This window comes from Schistocerca gregaria, chromosome 7 (assembly GCF_023897955.1).
Source record: "Schistocerca gregaria isolate iqSchGreg1 chromosome 7, iqSchGreg1.2, whole genome shotgun sequence".
Lineage (NCBI taxonomy): Eukaryota > Metazoa > Arthropoda > Insecta > Orthoptera > Acrididae > Schistocerca > Schistocerca gregaria.
This window is the reverse complement of record NC_064926.1, coordinates 118,443,053-118,466,578: the sequence shown is the minus strand read 5'-3', so window position 1 is coordinate 118,466,578 and position 23,526 is coordinate 118,443,053. Positions and strand designations below refer to the sequence as shown.

The 23,526-nt window shown below is 39.2% G+C and overlaps 1 protein-coding gene across 3 annotated transcripts in view; it reads left to right on the top strand.

Annotated features, from left to right (window-relative positions):
- The window catches only part of LOC126282138 (E3 ubiquitin-protein ligase SHPRH), a 260,470-nt gene that overhangs the window by 211,899 nt on the left and 25,045 nt on the right, over positions 1 to 23,526 (top strand). For all 3 annotated transcript variants that reach the window (XM_049981638.1, XM_049981639.1, XM_049981640.1), the window contains 3 exons: positions 10,925 to 11,119; positions 11,238 to 11,384; positions 11,467 to 11,751. In XM_049981638.1, the coding sequence (XP_049837595.1) occupies positions 10,925 to 11,119; positions 11,238 to 11,384; positions 11,467 to 11,751 (627 nt within the window). The remainder of the gene's footprint in view (positions 1 to 10,924; positions 11,120 to 11,237; positions 11,385 to 11,466; positions 11,752 to 23,526) is intronic.

Genomic DNA, 23,526 nt, shown 5'->3' with positions numbered 1-23,526 from the left:
TAGCAATGGCTACTTGGTAGAGCTTAACTGCTAAGCTTACGGCTCGAACCAAACTACTGTAGCTGTATCGTCATTCATTCTACCTAAATTGTGTCTCATATCACAATGGACTAACTTTGTTTCGATTTGGAGGTGCGGCCTAAAACTCTTCTCTCCCCTTAAATTTTGAGTCTCAAATTTCAGGTGCGGCTTAGATTCGGGAAACATTTTTTTCCTTGATTTCGAGTCTCATTTTTCTCGTGCGACTTAGATTCGAGTAGATATGGTAAACTTCATTTTCACTTCATACCAAATTTTATATAAGTATTTTACGTGTACAAGTAGGGCAACTTTGAACCTCTGTATCTCAGAAATGGATAAAGAGTTGTGGAATTCAGATGGGGGTGGGGGGGGGGGGGGGGGTCTAACAGTTTCCCTGCTGGCGGGACTGATGACATGCCAAAGAAATTGAATATTGGACAGTAGTTTTGTGTGTTCATGGAGAAACAGCATTCATAGAAAAAACATGAGTTTGTTGATTAAGTTGTTTTGTTTCTTTTGTCAGTTCAGTACTAACTATGAGATTATTGTCCTGCATGGGAGTCAGAACCATCTTTTCTACAAATTTTGGGAACTCTGTCCAAAATCAACTGAACAAATGACGACGCAGTTATGCCGCCTAATCTACGACTAACTTTTCTGACCATCAGTTTGGCTGCAACATCGTAGCAACATGTAACTGTGGTTATTTTGGATTTGCAACAAAGATTCATGTTTTAATGACAGTCAGCAATAGCAGACCAACGCAAGTAGAAATTTTAAACATGAAGAAAGGAGAAATAGCCATTAAAAAAAGAAGGGAAAATCTGAAAAGGGCAAAGTTAGGTGAAATTGGAAAAGTAACTAAAAATATAAACTTTGCACCATTCAAAAACTTCAAATCCTTACACAAGTTAATTTTTGAGACAGTTCTGGATGACAGAAATCAGAAACACTTGAGAGAATTTTGTGCTTTCACTTTTCAATCAACATCTGGTAAACTTAAAGCTAAGAAGTTATTCATTGAAACATCATTTTCAGAAGCAAAGTTAGGAGTAAGATTTGCTATTGTTTACCTAACATTGGCGAACTTGCACTGAAAATTAATGATGACATAGAATGATAAAGAGGAAGGTGATGGTGCCAGTGATAAAGAGGAGGATGCCTCCCAAATGGTTAACAAGAAAAGATAGAGTTTTCTTGAAAAGAAAATGGAAAAAGATTATCACTTGAAGGTGTGGCTAAGCTTTCTGTTTAGGGTGAGAAAAGTCTTACATTGTGGGCAACACTAAAGAAAACTTTGCAGGAAGAATTCGGGATGAAAACAAGTGCTGCGGAGATCCACCAACTGCTGTCTCAATGAAAGAAGAAACAAAGAGTTTCTTCAAGAATATTTTCTTGCAATGTAGGAAATTGCCAGCCATGCTGGGACTAACAGCTCACTATTTCAGCTTGTGATGGGTAGGACAGAAGATGATTCAGACATGAAACTTCACTTTATAGAGCTGTATGTGTGAAAGAGTTTAAGAAAAAATTGAAGCATTTGAGGCATTATCAAAGGAATTTGGAGTTATTTCTGAAAAGAAATAACAAATGTTATAGCAATGAAAAATTAAACTCCAGTAACAATGCTAAAGACTCTAGTAACAGTAATACTAAAAGTGCAGTTTGGGGTCCAAACAAAAAGTGTTTCAGTTGTAGTGCAAGTCATAACTGTTCAAGTGATTGCAACCACAAGAGCATCCCATCAGAATATATGCAGGGGAAGAATAATCAAAAGAAGACTATGAATGTGAAGACTGTTAAGAAGAATATTAACAACTGTAAATTCGAAAATGTACGAATGAGTGACTGACTGGTGAAGGCGCCTAAGTGACTGGCAGTCAACTTAATAAATTATGACAACGTCTTTGTGAGATTGTGGATGCTCCAAGTTTGCAAGAAACAAGATTTAATCTTGACAGGATTTGGGAAAAATGTTCTCCCCTCTCCACAAGGATATTTTTCAGGCATTGGGATATTTTTCAGGCATTGCTGAGATTAATGATGTGAAAATTGAAACAGGTATTTATGTGGTTTCTTGAGATGCACTCAATTTAGAAATGGTAAAACAATTTTCTAGATCAAACTGGAGTTTTAATAAACAAGAGTGGAGTTACTATTAGGAAACCAGAAGGGAAAGCTCATATTATGTGTATCCATATAGCAGACAAACCAGAATTAGATATTTAAAGCTTTGTTAATGATGAAACTGAGGAACACATTGAAGATATAGTGACTAATTATACCTTAACAAAAACCAAGCCCAGAATGAATGTTGTTATGAGAGAACACCAACGAATATATAGTATACTCAGAAGATTGTCACTAGGAGAGAAAGAAATTGACAACAACCAATTCCAGTAGTGGCTTGATCAAGGAGTAATAGAACCAAGTTCATTTGAATATGCCAGCCAGGTTGTAGTTGGAAAAAGGTGATTATTTCGACTGTATAGGCTACAGAAAATTAAACAAGATCACAGTAAAAGATCATTACCCATTGCCCCCTCATAGTAGATTTTTAGATAAACTGCAATACATCTGTGTGTTATATATATTTCCTTACACCCAATGATGTTGAAGAAAAAAGCCAAAAATATACCTTGTTTGTTGTACACTCAGGGCAGTTTCAGTTCAGGAAAGTTCCATTTAGTGTTTCAAATTCACCTGCAGTGTTCCATTGTTTTATAAACACACTGTTTTGGGCATTGGCTGAAGAGAACATAATATATTTATTTACATGGTTGATATTATAATACCTACAAAGGGTGGTGATGAGGCATTTCGGTGGCTTGGTTTAGTGTTAAAAACTGCAGCAGAATATGGTTTGGAAGTTAATTTTGCAAAATGCCAGTTCTTGAAGAGAACTGTTTAGTTTCTTTGGTATGTCATTCAGTGTGGACAAATCCGACATCCTTCTGAGAAGACAATAGCTAGTCAAAACTCTCCAGAACCAAAATCTATTGCAGCAATTCAAAGTTTCCTAGCTCTAACATAATTTCTTAGGCTTCTCAAATTACTGTGCAACTGCCAAACTTCTGAGTGATTTACTGAAGAATAATCGAAAATAGAAGTTTGAAGAAGAGCAGAGAGAAACATTGAAGATGCTCAGAGGTATTCTTTCATTGGATCCAGTATTAAAAATCTATAGCCCAAAACACGAAACTGAACTACACATAGACACATGCAAAAAGAAAGTTTTGGAACCATGTTATTACAAAACTCTCCAGATGATAAGTTCCATCCAGTTCCATTTACAAGTAAAAAGTAACACCTTAGGTGGAAAAATATATTAGTTATGAGCTTAAAGTTTTAGCTATTGTTAATGACTTAAAACTCAAGAGAACGATAATGGTTTAACAGCAGTTGAGAGCATGTCTAAGAATGGTGAGATGAAAACTTTTTGATGAGTGATGGAATTCTTTTGAAACTCTATGATGGGAGAGCAATATCGGTGGTTCCAAACACTATGCAACATTAAATCATCAAACTGGTTCATGAGAAAGGTCATTAAGCAGATAAGTGAACTGAGGAGGAAGTAAAACGAGACTATTATATACCAAATTTGACTGGCAAGGTTTAATTGTGAATAAAAAATCAGAAAAGGGGGAAGATCTGCATTCTTTATTCAAAGAAAATGAGCCACTATATACTTATCACATTGCTCATATTGGAACACTTCAATCAAAGCATACAGCCACATTCTAAGTATTATTGACACATTTACCAAATTTACCTGGCTGTATTCTTAAAGACTACAAACCCAAAAGAAGCAATTAGTAAGAAGGACTTGCAGGGAATTAATTTTGGGAATCCAGTACAAGTAATTATTGATAGAGGGACTTGCTTTACTTCTTAAGAATTCAAGGAGCACTGCCCTACAGAAGGGACTGAACACATTTTATTAACAAAAGGACCCTCTAGAGCCAATAAATAGCTTGAATCAATTGTACTTCGGCTGAAATCATTGCTACACTTAGTATTGATACATCTAATGATATCGTCAGTTCAACTTGCCATGAATTCAACATACAACAGAAGTATTGGGAAAACACCATTTGAGCTTTTGATAAGGGTTGTGATGCACACACAGACTGATCTTCACATCAAAAACATATTGGAAGAAGAAATTATTAATTCATTGGAACAGAGACACAGTAAACTGAAGGAAGATGCTAAGCTTCAGAAAACGAGGGGCAACAAGAAAATCATGCTAGCTTCAAACAGTGTCAGAAGGGAGCCTCAAAGTACAAAGTTGGTGACCTGTTGACAATAAAATGAGCACAAACTGGACCAACACTAAAGCTGAAGACCAAGAATTTAAACATTTTTGGAAGGTGACTATTAATAGCCATCAAGTAATGTATAAAATTCATGTTTGATCATCAGCTGCTTTTTTATTTGAAACCTAATCTGTTAATGTATCCTGTCTACTTCTTCATTGTGATTTTTTTTAATGACATAAATACTATATATTATCTTCCCCCTTGTAGTTTATTACATGTGTATGTACACTCCTGGAAATGGAAAAAAGAACACATTGACACCGGTGTGTCAGACCCACCATACTTCCTCCGGACACTGCGAGAGGGCTGTACAAGCAATGATCACACGCACGGCACAGCGGACACACCAGGAACCGCGGTGTTGGCCGTCGAATGGCGCTAGCTGCGCAGCATTTGTGCACCGCCGCCGTCAGTGTCAGGCAGTTTGCTGTGGCATACGGAGCTCCATCGCAGTCTTTAACACTGGTAGCATGCCGCGACAGCGTGGACGTGAACCGTATGTGCAGTTGACGGACTTTGAGCGAGGGCGTATAGTGGGCATGCGGGAGGCCGGGTGGACGTACCGCCAAATTGCTCAATACGTGAGGCGTGAGGTCTCCACAGTACATCGATGTTGTCGCCAGTGGTCGGCGGAAGGTGCACGTGCCCGTCGACCTGGGACCGGACCGCAGCGACGCACGGATGCATGCCAAGACCGTAGGATCCTACGCAGTGCCGTAGGGGACGGCACCGCCACTTCCCAGCAAATTAGGGACACTGTTGCTCCGGGGGTATCGGCGAGGACCATTCGCAACCGTCTCCATGAATCTGGGCTACGGTCCCGCACACCGTTAGGCCGTCTTCCACTCACGCCCCAACATCGTGCAGCCCGCCTCCAGTGGTGTCGCGACAGGCGTGAATGGAGGGACGAATGGAGACGTGTCGTCTTCAGCGATGAGAGTCGCTTCTGCCTTGGTGCCAATGATAGTCGTATGCGTGTTTGGCGCCGTGCAGGTGAGCGCCACAATCAGGACTGCATACGACCGAGGCACACAGGGCCAACACCCGGCATCATGGTGTGGGGAGCGATCTCCTACACTGGCCGTACACCTCTGGTGATCGTCGAGGGGACACTGAATAGTGCACGGTACATCCAAACCGTCATCGAACCCATCATTCTACCATTCCTAGACCGGCAAGGGAACTTGCTCTTCCAACAGGACAATGCACGTCCGCATGTATCCCGTGCCACCCAACGTGCTCTAGAAGGTGTAAGTCAACTACCCTGGCCAGCAAGATCTCCGGATCTGTCCCCCATTGAGCATGTTTGGGACTGGATGAAGCGTCGTCTCACGCGGTCTGCACGTCCAGCACGAACGCTGGTCCAACTGAGGCGCCAGGTGGAAATGGCATGGCAAGCCGTTCCACAGGACTACATCCAGCATCTCTACGATCGTCTCCATGGGAGAATAGCAGCCTGCATTGCTGCGTAATGTGGATATACACTGTACTAGTGCCGACATTGTGCATGCTGTGTTGCCTGTGTCTATGTGCCTGTGGTTCTGTCAGTGTGATCATGTGATGTATCTGACCCCAGGAATGTGTCAATAAAGTTTCCCCTTCCTGGAACAATGAATTCATGGTGTTCTTATTTCAATTTCCAGGAGTGTATATGTGTACCCTATTAGTATTATTATATAGGTCTCTGGTGTAAAATAGCAATATCATATTAATTTCTTGCTTTCACTGTGATATATTCAAAAGAAGTTAGATGTCATTATGAATTTGTTGTATAGCATTCTGCTATTCCAAGAGTTATAAAATACCTTGTGTTCCTGTGACCTTTCATCAAAGGTACAAATCTTCAGTAGCTTCTATTTGATTAGATGAGGTCTTATACAATGTTTATAATTTCCCTCCTTTTGTTTTACATTTAGTATGATAAACACTCAACAATTCTGTCTTTAACTTTTATTGTGTTTGACATGGACTTATGGTCACTAAGTTGGCTTTTGTGTGAAGTATGTTCTGACTCACAACAAGTAGTTCTCTCTTTAATGAGCAATAGGTCTTGTGTTTCTTTTTTAATTAATTAAAACTGTTATTGTCAAATGCAAGTATGTGCATAACCTTCATCTATTTATGTATTAAATAAGTCATCTGTAGCCAGAGGTCTGCATTATGTTTAATGTTTTTAATCTTTATATATGCAAGTACACATTTTCTTCAGTAATCAATTGCCTGGATAAGGTGAAAAAATTTTCTATTTGCTCCTCAAAATACATCCTTTGTGACTGAGCCTCTAATGCCTTTTAGCTAAAGTTTTACTTTTGTAAACAAAATTATTCATCACTACCACTATTATATGCATGTGTTATCAACATTCCTTAAAGCCAAATTTGGACATATGGTTGGTTATGCTGTGGCTATTCCCCCCCCCCCCCCCCCCCATCCCCCTTTATCAATGGTACTAGTATTACTGATGTACTAGGGATCTAATTAAGCACGCTAACTAAACTTAATTTGCATGTGAAGTTTTGCTCTAAATGTAGTCGATATTTTACAATAATTGTTCGTTACCTTAACTTAGATGCATATGAATGCTGGGTGACATTTCAACCTATTTCTGAATACTGTATTTTACCTTGTTTTATGTTATGGATATTATTTTCTTTAAGTTTGTGATATATTTGACATTTGTTTATATACGTTTCACCAAATATTTGCAGTGAATTTGGTTTTTATAATGATTTCTACCTTATTTTGTAAGATTCTATGTTTGGGGTTAGCAACTTTGTTTTTCTGTTTACGTGTGAAACTATACCAAAGATGTTTTGTTTCAAAAATTGCAATGATTTTAAGGACTGAATTATAGGAATGTAACAAGAAAACCTAAAGCTAACTTTATAGTTGATTTTTAATTGACATTAAACGTAAATAATAATAAATCCAACGTGACAGTCGCAGGTTCCCGAAATTGTCGGAAAGAGCTTGATACACATATCTGAAGGAGTAAATATGGAAGAGATAATATTCTTCCCTCCTGAGAACTTACGCACTTCAATGCCAGTCCAGAGCAAGTATCTAAATCCCTACAGTAGTTCCTGAGATTAGCCTTCATGTACGAGCAGAGACAGGCAGTGAGGGGGTTTAATTTATAGTGAGCATGGAGGGAGGAATGCATTTGTAGACACAGGTAATGATAATTTTGTGTGACTGAAGCTCTTAGAACAAGTGTCAGTTGGACATCACTTACGAAACTTAAGTTCCCCTAACCGATTACGCACCTGGGAAAAAGGGGTGTACAGTTTAATGTAGAATCCAAACCATGTATCATTTCTGATAAATCTTTATGTCACTGACAGGTGAGTGCAGGTTTAAAAGGCAGAATGAAAAATAAGTGATCTTACCGGGATTTTATCCCACAACCTTTCAGTTTCAATGCACTTGCTTCACCACTAGACCACAAGGCCCAGCACAGATTTTGGTCTAGCTTCACTGCTCTCTGAAGTTGTAGCGCGAGTATCACTGGATAGAAATGGCATTGTTTTCACAGTGGCTGAGTACTTAATTCATCATAGTTAGCTACTTATCACATGGTACATATTAATTATGTACACAAACCTTCCTTATGACTCGGTCTATTTAGTCAAAAACAGAGCAAAATCCCTACAGTTCCAGTGATTAGCCTGAACATAGAGACAGAAAGCGTGGAATGGTACTTCAGTCTGTACATATATAGAAAATAGACAGATGAAGTCAACTAATAAAAGAGCAAAAAATTGTATGTGACATTCATAGAAAGCCTTTTACCTCCACAACTGTCGTCATAATTCCAGACACCCTTTCACTCAACAAGTCAGCACACTGCAGCACAACAGGTAAAGGGCTTTGAATTTGAGGAAGTAGAACAACAAAAGACAAGCAAAATAATTCTAAGTTAAAAAACACACTCAGGCGCTTGGAATGGTGTTTCCAGCAAAGTACACAAATGCTCATGCATATCTGTACTCTGAAAACTAATGTGAAATGCATGGCAGAGGGTACATTGCGGTTAAACCATATTATCAAAATGGCATGAGAAAGATCAACATTCAGTCTGTGACAAACAGTAATGCAGGCCATGCCACAGGCGTCGACACTGGGACCGTTTCTTTTTTTTTTGTGTTCAAAACTGATATTGTACCACCTTCTTATTCCCTTATAATTACTTATGTTGATGACACCTCTCCATTGTTTTGTGGTGACAAGGAGGAGGATTTTTAACACATGAGAAATCAGAAGTGACTAAATGTTTTAGTAACCAGGGCATAAAACCCGGTGCTACAAACCTGTAGTTACTGGAGTTCAAAGCAGGCAGCTCATGACACACGTATAGAGGAAATATTTGTGGAATTTCGTACATAGACAGTGAAGATTGTAATATCCTTGATCTGAACTCAAATAGCAATCTTTGATGAAAAAACATTGTCAACTTTATACGCAGGGAAATCAGCGTAGCCAAATGTCCAAAATTGAATGTAATAAAATGCTGATAACAGTACACTGTGGGACAATTCTCCCATTCATAAGTTATGGAAAATAATTGTGGTGTGTGCCACAGACGTAGTGCTACAAAGGAGAACAGTTTATGTGATTCATGGTCTGTGATACAGGGAGACCTGTCATGATGCTCGTACCAAAAATATATATATATTGCTTATATTGCTTTGCACACGCGCGTGTGTGTGCGTGTGTGTGTGTGTGTGTGTGTGTGTGTGTGTGTGTGTGTGTGTGTGTGTGTGTGTGTGTGTGTGTGTGAGCGCGCGCGCGCGCCTTGTCGTGTGCGTGTTATCACATTTTTTGTATGCCTTCTGGACACAACCTGATGTTAAACATTTTAAAGAACATAGTTCTTGAAACTTCCTGGCAGATTAAAACTGTGTTTGCTGGACCGAAACTCGAATTCGGGACCTTTGCCTTTCGCAGGCAAGTGCTCTACCAACACATAGTTCTTATTATAGGTAACGGTGATCTATAATTATTATAAATATACGGGAAGCAGTCTTGACTGCATAAATTTTTTGATGTGGTGACCGGTTTCGGTCTTATTATAAGATCATCTTCAGACCGTAGATGTCTGCCGGACTATCAGAGAAATTGTAGAAGAGGTTGGCATCAGCACCTTTTTGGCACATTCCATTGTGACCGAAGATTTGACCATGAAGATAGTCTCAGCAAATTTGTGCTGAAGCTGCTGACAGCAGAGTAAAAGCAACTTTGTGTCGAAGTCTCATACAGGATGTGCTGGACTCCACAAACAGTGACCCTGATTTCGACACCATTATCACTGGTGACAAGTCCTGGGTGTACAGCTACGAACCAGAAGCCAAATCCCAGTCATCACAGTGGAAACGTTCCTCGTCACCAAGACCAAATACGGCCCACCAAGTGCGCATGCACCAACGTCAAAGTGATGCTGACAGCTTTCTTTGACCCCCGTGGTGTGGTAAACCTCCTAAATGCACCACAGAGTCAAATAGTCATCAAAGAGTATTAAAGGGATGTCCTCCATCGCCTACGTGATGCTATGTGGTGCAAGAGACCAGATTTATGGTGAATAGGAAATTGGCGCCTCCGTCATGACAGTGCTCTCCAGCACATTCCGCACATTTAATTCAGACATTTTTTGGTGAAAACCCAGATTGTGTGCTTCAGCAGGCTCCTCACTCTCCTGATACGGCCCTCTGTGGCTTCTGGCTGAAGAGGTCATTAAAAGGAATGCGAGTTCAGACGAGATGACATTATTGTAGCAATGACAGTCGAGCTAAACTCCATTCCGAAAGAGACATTTTCAGCACGCTTCCAGCAATTGCAGCACCACTTGGAGAAATGTGTGTAGCCCCAAGGGAACTACTTTGAGGGTGATTAGGTGTCCAGCACTCCAGGTAAGCCAATTTTTTTTCCCAGGCCAAAGGTCGGATACTTTTCTGACAGACCTTATATCTGAAGAGGGCTAAGTCCTAAATGTGCCATGTTCTGAGCAATAAAATAACTCTATTTTTGAAGCATGAATTTTTGATTAGCAACCAATCCAGCCTTCATACAGTACTACTTTAATTTTCAACGCGTTCGCCTGCCACTTACACGACTTGGTGTTGCAGTTGTGCTACAAGAAATAAGCACAGTTATTACAGATGAAGAACAAAATTAGAAGTAACAGACAAGGCACATACTGGGGATCCATTTAAAACAAAATTAAAATCTTTTTTTTAGGTAAATATATGTCTATATTCACTGAAAGATTTTTTACTTTTAGGTATTACATATTACCCTTGGTAGATGAACCTGTTACATATTAAACCTTTTACACAAATATCATATGCACTGTACCTTTTTAAACAAGGTGACATTTGCAAAAGTCATCATTTGAGCACTATGCACAAAAAGAAATGTAAATAAATAAATATATAGTTGCCACACCACTGCACACAAGGCAAACTCCTAAACTCTGTGCAATTCACATGTCTGATCATATATTTTTGTAGTTGAAATTAAAACATCTATATGTGTCAATTGGTAGTATACATTGTTTTGATCTTATGGTATAATATTAATTACAGCAACTGAGAGTAGCATGGATGCGTTTATTTGATATTGTTGCTGTGCAAGATGAAACTAACATGGCGAGGCTGCGGCTGAGAGTGCGTTATCCTGCAGAGCCCCTACCAGCCCCTCAGAAGCGAAATCTGGTCGGGCAGCTGAGTTCTAACATTGTTAACAAAGTAGAAACAATTCACATCATTGAGGAGTACGAGGTAATACCTTGTGACAAAAATGGAAACATTCTCAGACTTTGTTGAAAGAGTGCTCTCTGTTGCTCCTACATTTATAATTCCAGTATTCCTATGTATCATGGTGTTCATTTGAAAACAGGTGCAGTCACATGCTGTCCGCCTAGAGGCAGATCGTGCAGTAGCTTCAGCCGGGCTTCGAAAGAAATTTGGAATGCTTCAGTATTTGGAAAATCTTAACAAAGATCCTGACCCATGTCCTATTTGCCACTGCAAGCTTGAGAAAAAGGTGAGTAAGAGAAATCTTAGACTGGCTATTTCACTGATAGGTTGTATTGCTTGTTTTTATTGTACATGTGTATTCTTTACAGTGGAGTGTACTTCTCTGTGGCCATTACTATTGCATGGACTGCATACAAACGATGTTGAAGATCAGCGTCACCTCTGTCACGACAACAGTAAAATGTGCCGTTTGCAGAGAAACAACACGGTGTATTGATATTTCCTTTGTTAATCTGGAAACTGAGGACATAACTGGCTATGATGCAGATGTCAAAATTTTAGGCTCCCATTCAAAGAAGGTAGAAGCAATTGTAAAAACAATGCTTATCATAAAGAAGGAAGACCCAGAAGCAAAGGCTCTCATATTCTCTGGGGTACGTATGAGACAATTTCTTTCACTTGTAGTACTAAGTAACTGTAATGAATCAGTTCCATCAATGTTTATGCTACATGTTTTAGGGGATTATACCTTTTGGAAACAAATTTAAATGGGTTTCATATTTTTAGCAAGTAGGTATGATATTCAGTGGCCATCAGCACTTAGTTTTAATTGGCAGTGTGGGCCTATATGGTCATCAGAGTTGTGACTGGTTTGATGTGACCTGCCACTGCAGCCTCTTCTGTGTTATGGCAAATTTAAAGGTACCAGATCACTATCTTTTTTTGTTAGCAACTTTCTGGGATGAAATCTTGAAACTAGAGGGTAGGACAAAGATGTTTAGTACATGGTCCGGACACTGGTCTCCTTCACCACTTTGTCATCATACAGCAAAACTATATGAGCTATGGGGTCATAGAAGGGAAATTCCCATAACTCTTCTTTTGTTCTGTGATGATTATCATGTTATGTCCAGAAATAAGAAGTCAATTTTAAATCCCATGTCATATTTTTTATGCACTGCAGTACACTACTCGTGTCCAATATAAGCCAGTTTTAGAACCTCCAGTGATCACCAAATTTGAGAACCCTTCCTAGCAGTATTACATCTGCAAAAAAATTAAAAAATTGTGATGACAAGTGAGTGGAGGGTTATCAACATGATACAAATATGGCTAATCCAGAAGTAGGTCTAATAATGAATAAGAAAATTGGAATGCTATTAAGCTACTGTGAACAGCAAAATGACAGCATTATGTGATTATAGGAAAGGGAGAGAACAATATAATCACAAAAGGATCGGCAGAAAAAATTGTTAGGAAATCGTGGTTTAGATGAAAGGAATGAAAAAAGAAGCTGCCTCGCAGTATTTGGCAGAGAACACAATTTAATCATTGCTATTACTTGGTGGCATAGTCCATATAAATTCAGCCAGGCTAGGAAAAAATCTGACCTCCATAGTCTCAGATATTATTGAATTTAGCATATGTTAAAATGGAGGATTAAGTAAGGAACACATATTTTTTTGTTTTCTCCAAAACAATTTCTGCTCTGAGATACAGCCCTCCAAAGATGACACTGCGCATATCATTTTGAAGATGCAAATTCTGGAAAAAATATAAAATCCAGTATCTCTGGAACAGTTCTATTTTTTTTTTTAAAAAAAAAAGATAATTGCTTTATGATTACAGAGCAATCCTCCATGCTTTATGATTACAGAGAAATCCTCCATATGGATTTATTGAGTTTTTTTTATGCAAATCCATAAATTTTTTTCTGTTGGTTAGTACCATATAGTTCTACATTCTCTGAAAAGCAGAGCTTCCAGCCTCTTCAGTAGACAAATTAGCACTGAACAACTACAATACAGAAACCTGCAATGAACAGCCACAACGAAACTGACAAGAAACTACAACAAAATAGAAGAAATATCTGCAACAATGAAAGTGAAAAGAAATAACTGCAACAAAGACAGTAGAACTAAACATTGTAACATAGAAATTGGTAAAAAACAACTTCAGTGAAGACATACATCACCCTTGAAAGTTAAAAAAATGTCTTAAAACGATTCATGTTGTCCGTCGTACTTCACATAATGTAGACCGGGAACTGTCTGCTGCTAGGCATGCCCAGTGTGAAACTGACTGGGCAGGGCCCGTGCTGCCAGAGTTGTTGTTCCGTCGGCAGAGGGCGCGGCCGAATTCTCGCGTGCCCTCTGGTGGACGGGACTTTGCTTGCGGCAACTACTGTCCGTGATGCGCTGGACCGATGTGCACCTCCCATGATCTATCTGGTGGCTACAGCAAAAAAAAAAATAAATAAATAAATAAAAATAAAAAATAAAATAAATAATAAAAAATAAAAAATAAAATAAAAAAAATAATAAAAAAATAAAAGCTGTCCAACTTAAAAGTGGTAGCTCTCCTTTACAGAGAGTACTAAATGGTACTAATCAACAGAAAAAAATCTTATCTGTTCTGGATTGGCATTTTTGAAAAAAAAAATTAAAAAATATCTGTAAATTATAAAAAAAAATCAAAAGGCGACAGTAAAAGAACTTTGACAGATATGTCCAAACAGAGGATACCATTGTAATCATACAGCAATTATCTTCCGAATAAAAAAAAAAACCTCTTAACAAAATATGTAGAACTGTCACTGAGGATATTTTTTAAAAAATTCCGAAATTCTCATCTTCAAAATGGTGTTCGCAGTGTCATCTTTAGAGGCCTGCATCTGGGGGCAGGAATTTTTTTGGTGAAAACAAAAAATATGTGTTTCTTACTTAGTCCTGAATTTTAACATCTAAATTCAAAACATCCGAGACTATGAAGGTAACCCTTATGCCTGAAGTGATACGTATTATACCTGGTTTAAGAATCGTGAAAGTAGATTGTATTCATTAAAAAGTATGTACATATATGTACATTTATGTATGTACATATATGTATGGGTGTATGTATGGATGGATATGTGTGTGTGTGTGTGTGTGTGTGTGTGTGTGTGTGTGTGTGTGTGTGTGTGTGTGAGTATATACCTATCCTTTTGTCCCCCTAAGGTAAGTCTTTCCGCTCCCGGGATTGGAATGACTCCTTACCCTGTCCCTTAAAACCCACATCCTTTCATCTTTCCTTTTCCTTGCCTCTTTCCTGACGAAGCAGCCGCCGGTTGCGAAAGCTCAAATTCTGTGTGTGTGTTTGTGTGCTTTATTCATTGTGCCTATCTACCGCCATTTTCCCGCTTGGTAAGTCTTGGAATCTTTGTTTTTAATATATTTTTCCCATGTGGAAATTTCTTTCTATTTTATTTACATCATCATTAATTTGAACCCAACAATTACGTTTGTTATTGTCTCTGTTGCATTTCGAAAACTTCTCTATCATCTTACTTTCTCTTTTTGTTTGTACAAGTAGTTTCACTTTGTATTCATCTTCCCTTTTTCCGTGATCTTCCATACATTTTATCCTGCCTAATTATACTCAATAATACGTACTTTACTTCCAAACCATAACCTAAAAATTTTCAACGCTTTCAACATAACCGCTGCTATAAAATCCACTGTTCCAAGTTTACAAACATTTCGTGTAAACTCGTGAATACTATTTCACAGCTTCAGTTCCTTTTACACATTAAACAACCATCTCAGCTAATTCCAACAACTTTCGTTTTATTTCCATTTCCGCTTTTTTCCCACATAACTGATCATTTTTTTAGCAGCTTCCCACAGGTTTAAACGTTATTATTTCTTCATCAAACAATTGTTAGCCTCATTCTCATAACCTGCCAGTACAAAACCAGTCCTTTGAATACATTTACATGCATATTTTTCGAGATTTTATTCGAAAAATTTTTCGAAATTTTATTATTTTTTCGGGAAATCTTTTTCGAAACTTTTTCGAAAATTTTTTTCTTTTTTTCCTTCGTAACTTTTTCGAGAAATTTTTTCTTTTTTTCTTTCGTATCTTTTTTCGAAAATTTTTTTCGAAATTTTCCTGAGTTTCCCCACGCTTTAACGTGTTTTGGAGACAACACAACTACCTAACCTTTGCACCCATTGTTGTTCACCAACCTAAGTTCAGCACAGGATCAACATAGCTCATCTCAAACCAACACTTTTTCGACTTTTTTCACACCTTTATCTCTCCCTATATAAATTTCTATTTATTTTCACTTTAACCTCATATTACCCTTTCCACCTTCTAATACCATGTCAACCTCACAACATCCCTACAATGACCCCATTAAATTTTATTTACATTCCCTCCGCAAACATGCCTTCACCCTAGCCAGATTACGCTCCCATATTTTATTTACTCAGGCTTGCCTGACATTTGGCATTACCCCCAAAGGCCTCACACTTAAAGTTCCCATCTCTGGCTGCAATCCTTCTTTCCATCAGTCCTTATACCAGTTCCAAACAGCACAATTCATAGCCCTCACCCGCCTAATACTTCATCTATACATCGACTCGGCCAATGAACACACCCGTCAACTCCTATCCCAAATCAAAATCCTCAATCTTTCCTCTCCCACATCCACACCGGCTGTTCATAGCATCCTCCTACAGGCCAACTGCAAATTAGAACAACATGCCACCCTCCACCTCAAAAAACTATCCAATCTCCTGGTTTCCCACCTCCGGAAAGGCAACTCACTTACCCTCCACAACCTTTCCAACAAACCTCAACCTCCTCTCATTGCACACAAACCCAGTCTCTCCCATCTACTCAATCTCCCACTTCCAGCTCCACTCCCCCCAACACCTCAAAATTCTAGTCAACACAATCTGGAACCACAACACCCCAATTCAGTAGTTAACCTTTCCTCCAAACCTCTCTCCGAATCCAAAACCTCTGTCCTATCCAAAGGCCTCACCTGCAGCCCCACTCCCAGGTTCAACCAAACTGCCCTTGTCAAAGATTTACTGTCCTACACTCGTAGTCTCTGCTGGAAATATCACTTTGCCATGAAGAAAAACAATCCTGATCCCACTCCTAATGATCCAACTCCCCTATCCTTTTTCCCCCTAAGGTAAGTCTTTCCGCTCCCGGGATTGGAATGACTCCTTACCCTGTCCCTTAAAACCCACATCCTTTCATCTTTCCTTTTCCTTCCCTCTTTCCTGACGAAGCAGCCGCCGGTTGCGAAAGCTCAAATTCTGTGTGTGTGTCTGTGTGCTTTATTCATTGTGCCTATTTACCGGCGCTTTCCCGCTTGGTAAGTCTTGGAATCTTTGTTTTTAATATATTTTTCCCATGTGGAAGTTTCTTTCTATTTTATTTACATCATCATTAATAAAAACAAAGTTGATGTGACTTACCAAACAAAAGTGCTGGCAAGTCGATTTTTTGTGTGTGTGTGTGTGTGTGTGTGTGTGTGTGTGTGTGTGTGTGTGTGTACCTGTCCTTTTTTCCCCTTAAGGTAAGTCTTTCCGCTCCTGGGATTGGAATGACTCCTTACCCTCTCCCTTAAAACCCACATCCTTTCGTCTTTCCCTCTTCTTCCCTCTTTCCTGAAGAAGCAACCGTTGGTTGCAAAAGCTTGAATTTTGTGTGTTTGTTTGTGTATCTATCGACCTGCCAGTGCTTTTGTTTGGTAAGTTACATCAACTTTGTATAAGAAAGAAACATTCCACATGGGAAAAATATATTAAAAGCAAAGATTCCATGACTTACCAAACGGAAAAGCGCTGGCAGATAGACACATATCCATCCATCCAAGTGTGTGTGTGCGAGTGTATACCTGTCCCTATTTCCCCCTAAGGATTGGAATTCTCCCTACCCTCTCCCTTAAAACCCACATCCTTTCATCTTTCCCTCTCCTTCCCTGTTTCCTGACGAAGTTTGAAATTTTGTGTGTGGTATATACAGGGTGTTTCAAAAATGACCGGTATATTTGAAATGGCAATAAAAACTAAACGAGCAGCGATAAAAATACACCGTTCGTTGCAATATGCTTAGGACAACAGTACATTTTCAGGCGGACAAACTTTCGAAATTACAGTAGTTACCATTTTCAACAACAGATGGCGCTGCAAGTGATGTGAAAGATATAGAAGACAACGCAGTCTGTGGGTGCGCCATTCTGTACGTCGTCTTTCTGCTGTAAGCGTGTGCTATTCACAACGTGCAAGTGTGCTGTGGACAACATGGTTTATTCCTTAGAACAGAGGATTTTTCTGGTGTTGGAATTCCACCGCCTAGAACACAGTGTTGTTGCAACAAGACGAAGTTTTCAACGGAGGCTTAAAGTGACCAAAGGACTGAAAAGCGATACAATAAAGGATCTGTTTGAAAAATTTCAACTGACTGGGAACGTGACGGATGAACGTGCTGGAATGGTAGGGCGACTGCGTACGGCAACCACAGAGGGCAATGGGCAACTAGTGCAGCAGGTGATCCAACAGTGGCCTCGGGTTTCCATTCGCCGTGTTGCAGCTGTGGTCCAAATGACGCCAACGTCCACGTATCGTCTCATGTGGCAGAGTTTACACCACTACCCATACAAAATTCAAACGCGGCAACCCCTCAGCCGCCGCTACCATTGCTGCACGAGAGACATTCGCTAACGATATAGTGCACAGGATTGATGACGGTGATATGCATGTGGGCAACATTTGGTTTACTGACGAAGCTTATTTTTACCTGGACGGCTTCGTCAATAAACAGAACTGGCGCATATGGGGAACCGAAAAGCCCCATGTTGCAGTCCCATCATCCCTGCCTCAAAAAGTACTGGTCTGGGCCGCCATTTCTTCCAAAGGAATCATTGGCTCGTTTTTCAGATCCGAAACGATTACTGCTTCATGGTATCTGGACATTCTTCATGAATTTGTGGTGGTACAAACTGCCTTAGACGACACTGCGAACACCTCGTGGTTTATGCAAGATGGTGCCCGGCCACATCGCACGGCCGACGTCTTTAATTTCCTGAATGAATATTTCGATGATCGTGTGATTGCTTTGGGCTATCCGAAACATACTATTCGCCAGACATGAACCCCTGTGACTTCTCTCTGTGGGGACACTTGAAAGACCAGGTGTACCGCCAGAATCCAAGAACAATTGAACAGCTGAAGCAGTATACCTCATCTGCATGTGAAGCCATTCCGCCAGACACGTTGTCAAAGGTTTTGGGTAATTTCATTCAGAGACTACGCCATATTATTGCTACGCATGGTGGATATGTGGAAAATATCGTACTATAGTGTTTCCCAGACCGCAGCGCCATCTGTTGTTGACAATTGTAACTACTGTAATTTCGAAAGTTTGTCTGCCTGAAAATGTACTGTTGTCCCAAGCATATTGCAACAAACGGTGTATTTCTATTGCTGCTCATTTAGTTTGTATTGCCGTTTCAAATATACCGGTCATTTTTGAAACTTGAAGAGACCATTGGAGACAATGGGGGTTTGAAGAGACCATTGGAAACAACAGAAGCACTTGTATGAATATTAAGAGGTTAGATGTCAAGTGAGTACTGTCAAAGAAGGGAAGGTTGTGAAAGGTGGAAGGCATATAAAGAAGTGCTGTGCAAAGGAAACATTATTATGGAAATGGAAGTAGCTTAAATTAACATGGGAGATACAATACTACAAGAAGCATAAGTCAAAACAAGGCACCTTTTCTAGACAACATTCTCTCAGAGTTTTGAGACCCTTGGAGGAAGGTACCGTGACCAAACCATTCCACCTGGTATGGAAGATACAAGAGTTGGGCAAAATATGCTGAGACTTCAAGAAAAAAGTAAGAACCCCAGTTCCAAAGGAAGCAGATGATGACTGGTGTGAGTATTATAGAATCATCAGCTTAAAGTCTCAGTTGGAATATTTTGACATGAATATGTGCGTTAATCAAGCTGCGAAAAAAATCAAGGAGAAATTTGGAAAGGAAAAGAAGTGAAAACATATTTCATTGGTGACATTGCAATTCTGACAGAGATGTAAATAACTTTGAAGGCTAGTTCTGGGTTTGGATAGCATCTTGAAAATAGGTCATGAGGGAACTAGATTAGGAAATGTGGCATTAAAAGTGATAGAAAAGTTTTGTAGCCTCTCATGTTTTGTCAGTGTGACTGATTAATGATGAGCTTGCAGGTGTTCAGCTGAGTTGTTTCCATTTTATTCACAATATTTCAACAACTAACACGGCTGCCTTCATCGGGTGCTGTTAGCTGTGTTGTTATACATGCTCACTGGTCGGGCCACAACTCGTGGCACTCAAAGAGTGGGTCAGTCGTTGAATTATTGTGTGTAAATGGAAACAACAACTTGGCTGAACACCAGAAAGCACACCATTGGTAGCAGGTGAGTTTTGCTATTCAGGCAGTGAAATAAAGGTATCAGACAAAGTAGAGAAATTTATTAACAATGAATAAAAATTTAAATATTAGGATGTCTTTTCTGAAGGTATTTGTCTGGACTGTAGCCTTGCACTTAAATAAAACTTGGATGCTAAGGAGTTCAGACAAGAAAAGAATAGTAGCTTGTAAAAAAAAGTATTGTAGAAGAATGCTGAACATTAGATGGACAGGTCAGATAACTAATGAGGTACTGAATTGAACTTGGGAAAAAAGAAATTTATGTCACAACCTGACTAAAAGAAGGGTTTTATTGAGAGGACACATTCTGAGGCTTCAGAGACTCATCTATTTGGTGCTGGAGGTAATTGTCAGGGGTGGGGGTTAAAGAGAGTCCTGAGTACAGTAAGCAGGGTCAGATAGATGTGAGTTGCAGTAGTTATTCGGAGATGAAGAGGCTCGCATAGACTAGACTAGTGTGGATGATAAGAGTTGCCCATCATTGCCTGCAAGCTTTCCAAACTGCAGAAATTTTATGGAGAAAAATAGAATACAAATGACCTTTTCTTTGTATGCCCCAGATTAAATGGAAGTGCTAACATTCTTGTACAAGAACTTGAGAAGCTTGGTCATCAGTTGCCAATCTCTATGATGGCTTCATCAGCTTTTTTAGCTACACACAATCATAGATGTTCCATGCGGCATCTCAGGTGCTGCCCAAGATATCCAATAATTTCATTGTACTAGTCAGACCATTAGCAGTAAGACATTCTGGTGCTAGATGTCTCGGCTACTGCAGCACAAAGGTGCATCATCTTTGGTGGGTGCAGATAAGAGTTGTAGATTTGCTTGTCAGGACATGTTTCAGCACTGCAAATTGTGAAATGGATAACGTGAAGGGGCAACAGATTTGCATCAGAATGTGTTTGAAGTTGAAGAAAACTGCAGTTGAAACCCATCACATGCTTACAGAGGCATTTGGTGAGAATGCACTGAGTCAAGGAAGAATATTTGAGAAGCACAAGTGTTTTAAGGAAATCCAAGAATCTGTGGAAGATGACAAATAGTGTGCTCAACCATCAGCATGCACGACACTGGAAATGATAATGAAAGTGGATGATGTGATTCCCAAAAACTGAAGGCAGACAATTAATGATTTTTGTAACAGAGATGGACTATCGTATGGCACATGTCAATGAATTCTAGCCAATGAACTGAACTAGAGAGGAATTGCAGCAAAGTTTGTCCTTCACCTCCCAGCATCAAACAACAGAACCTCAGGATTCAGACATGCAAGGAGATTGAGAGTGTCCAAAATTCTTATCCAGAGTCATAACAGGCGATGAATGTTGGGTGTATGGTTACAAGACTGAAACAAAGCAGCAGTCATCACAATGTAAAACACCATCTTCTCCAAGGCTGAAAAAGCTAGATAAGTTTGCATCATGAAGTCAGCGCCAATCATTTTTTCCCCGACATTCGGGGAATAGTGCATAAGGAGTTTGTTCCACATGGTCAGACTGTCAACAGGCAATTTTACTTCAAGTTTTGAGGCAACTGAGGGAAAATGTTTGACACATATGGCAACAGTTGAGAAAAAAGAAAAACTAGTTGTTGCATCATGACAACACACTCGCACACACCTCTCTCATTGTGAAAGATTTCCTGACCAAAAACATCATTGCAATGGCCCCCACTCTCCCATCTCACCACACCTAGCCCAGTGCTCCCAAAGATGAAAATAGCATTGAAAGGGCAACATTCTGACCATATTGAAGGCATCCAAGTAGAACTGGAGTGTATCCTGAACACTTTCACCTTGGGAACTTCCAGGAGTGCTTCCAAAAATGGAAACAATGCTGGGATTGTTGCGTACATGTACAAGGTGATTACTTTGAAAGTGATCAAGGACATTAGGAAATAAGTAAAGTTTTCTGATATTTACAATGAAATTCCCCAATATTTTGGGTAGCACAGATTCACTGATGACACAGGTACCCACATCTAAAGCTCTCTGTACACAGAAGTGAACACAAGAAAATGTGGAGGGGGTCTGCTTGTGTGCATCATCATTGACTTGTGCCTGCAAATCAGCATTCGCACTACAGCGTATGGAAGAGAAGGCAAATGGTGTGTTTTTTCTTCTTTCTTCTTCTTCTTTTTTCTTTCATTAAAACATTATTGTGGTAAAATTATGTAACCGTATGTTCCGTACAGCATGATGGAGGACAGAAATATTCAATTTGGTTTATTTTGTATGGCGAGCACACTGTTGGTCATGAAAGCAAAATGGCGTGGACAAAGAAAAATGTGTATGTCTGAATCTTTGCACAGGAGTGAAAGAATTGGTGGTTTGTCTCTACTTATGGATTTGCAACTGCTACCATTGCTTGCTTTATTCCAGAAATTCACTCGCACATCGATAGATGATTTTTGCGTTCTTTTATCTGCAAGTGAACTGAAGATTCCAAAGTAAGACACAAATTATCAAAGAGTCATATCAGCAGAAGAGAGGCTGGCCTTAAAACTGTGATTGTTAACAATAAGCAACAATTATGATAGCCTTAAATATGTATTTTGTATACCTAACACACGTTTCCGAAGTAATAACTGAAGTATGTGGTGCTGTATGCAAAATAGTCATGTATTTTGTTGATGTATGCCTAAAAGTGAGGGGAATACCCTTCATTAAAATGAGTAATGTAATGTGAAAATATATGATAGACCAGCCTTATAGGCTAATTGATTACTTGTGTTTTATAGTTTGTTGGATAAACACAACATTATTGTAAGAAAAATAGGAAAAACAAATTTCACTTATGTTGTTTCTGTATTTAAATTTCATAAAGTAGTAGCAAAAGCATGACATTAACACAAATACCTTGGATGTAAGCCCCAAGAATGATCAGGTCTTTCATATATTTTTATTTTAGATTAATCGGCATTATCTGTTTATTTTTCTGCTAGCAGTTGCATGAAACAAACCAAAAGTAAACAAAAACATCAGAACAACCACTTTAAATGTCAGTTATGCAGTACATGTAAACGTGGTGGGGGAAGAGTGGTGTAGTATGTCAGTAGACAGGAGTTCTTCAGAAGAGCAGTTGAAATTGTCCATATCGGCCTGGAACAAGATTTCTTGCAGAAATATGAAATGAATTTGCACAATATTTTAAATCAGATAACATGTGGGTCAAATGGCATGATGAAGCTGAATGAGTAAATCTGTTTGTACAGCTCCCATTAAACCAGATAAATGCAAAATAATGTTATTACATGATTATGATTTTATTGAGCTGTAAACCTCTACCTTTCCTCATTTTATATTTGTCAAGGAGGAATGACAGTGATTTGAAGGCAAACCGCTTGGAATTACGCTTTTCTGCTGCACTCATTCCTGAGGTTGTATGTTATTTAAGCCTTTCTCTCTTTAAAGAAGATTGTAGGGAGTTCATTTTCTCGCCAAGCATAATTTTTTTAAAGTATTTTATGCAGTCCATCTACAGGATCCCACAAGCACCTGTGGCTCTTGACTTTTCTGTCAATAGAAGTACACCATCATCCGGCCACTCCATCACCACAAAAATCACTTTCAATAAATAACAACAAATAGTTTACGTGCAAAAAACAGTGTACTGCACTAAAGTGAGTGCACTTTGTTTATCATAAGAAAGCTAGTGCTGAAGTGGGAAGGACACAGACTTTCTTTGTTAGTTTACTCTAAAACCAACAACCAGTGGATCAAAGTAAAATATCTGCAAATGCAACCCACAATCAGCTGAATACCATGTGCCTGGCATTGACACCAGAGAGTTCCTCATTCACTGGTGCACATACACTTGTGTTTGCTTCAGTGGAAAGGAGGCCTAGAAGTGACATATCATTTACAGTGGACTGCAGGCAAGTGTTCAATACTGGTATATTTTCTGTCAGTATGAGCTGGTTGAATAGTGTAAGATAGAGACGAATAAAT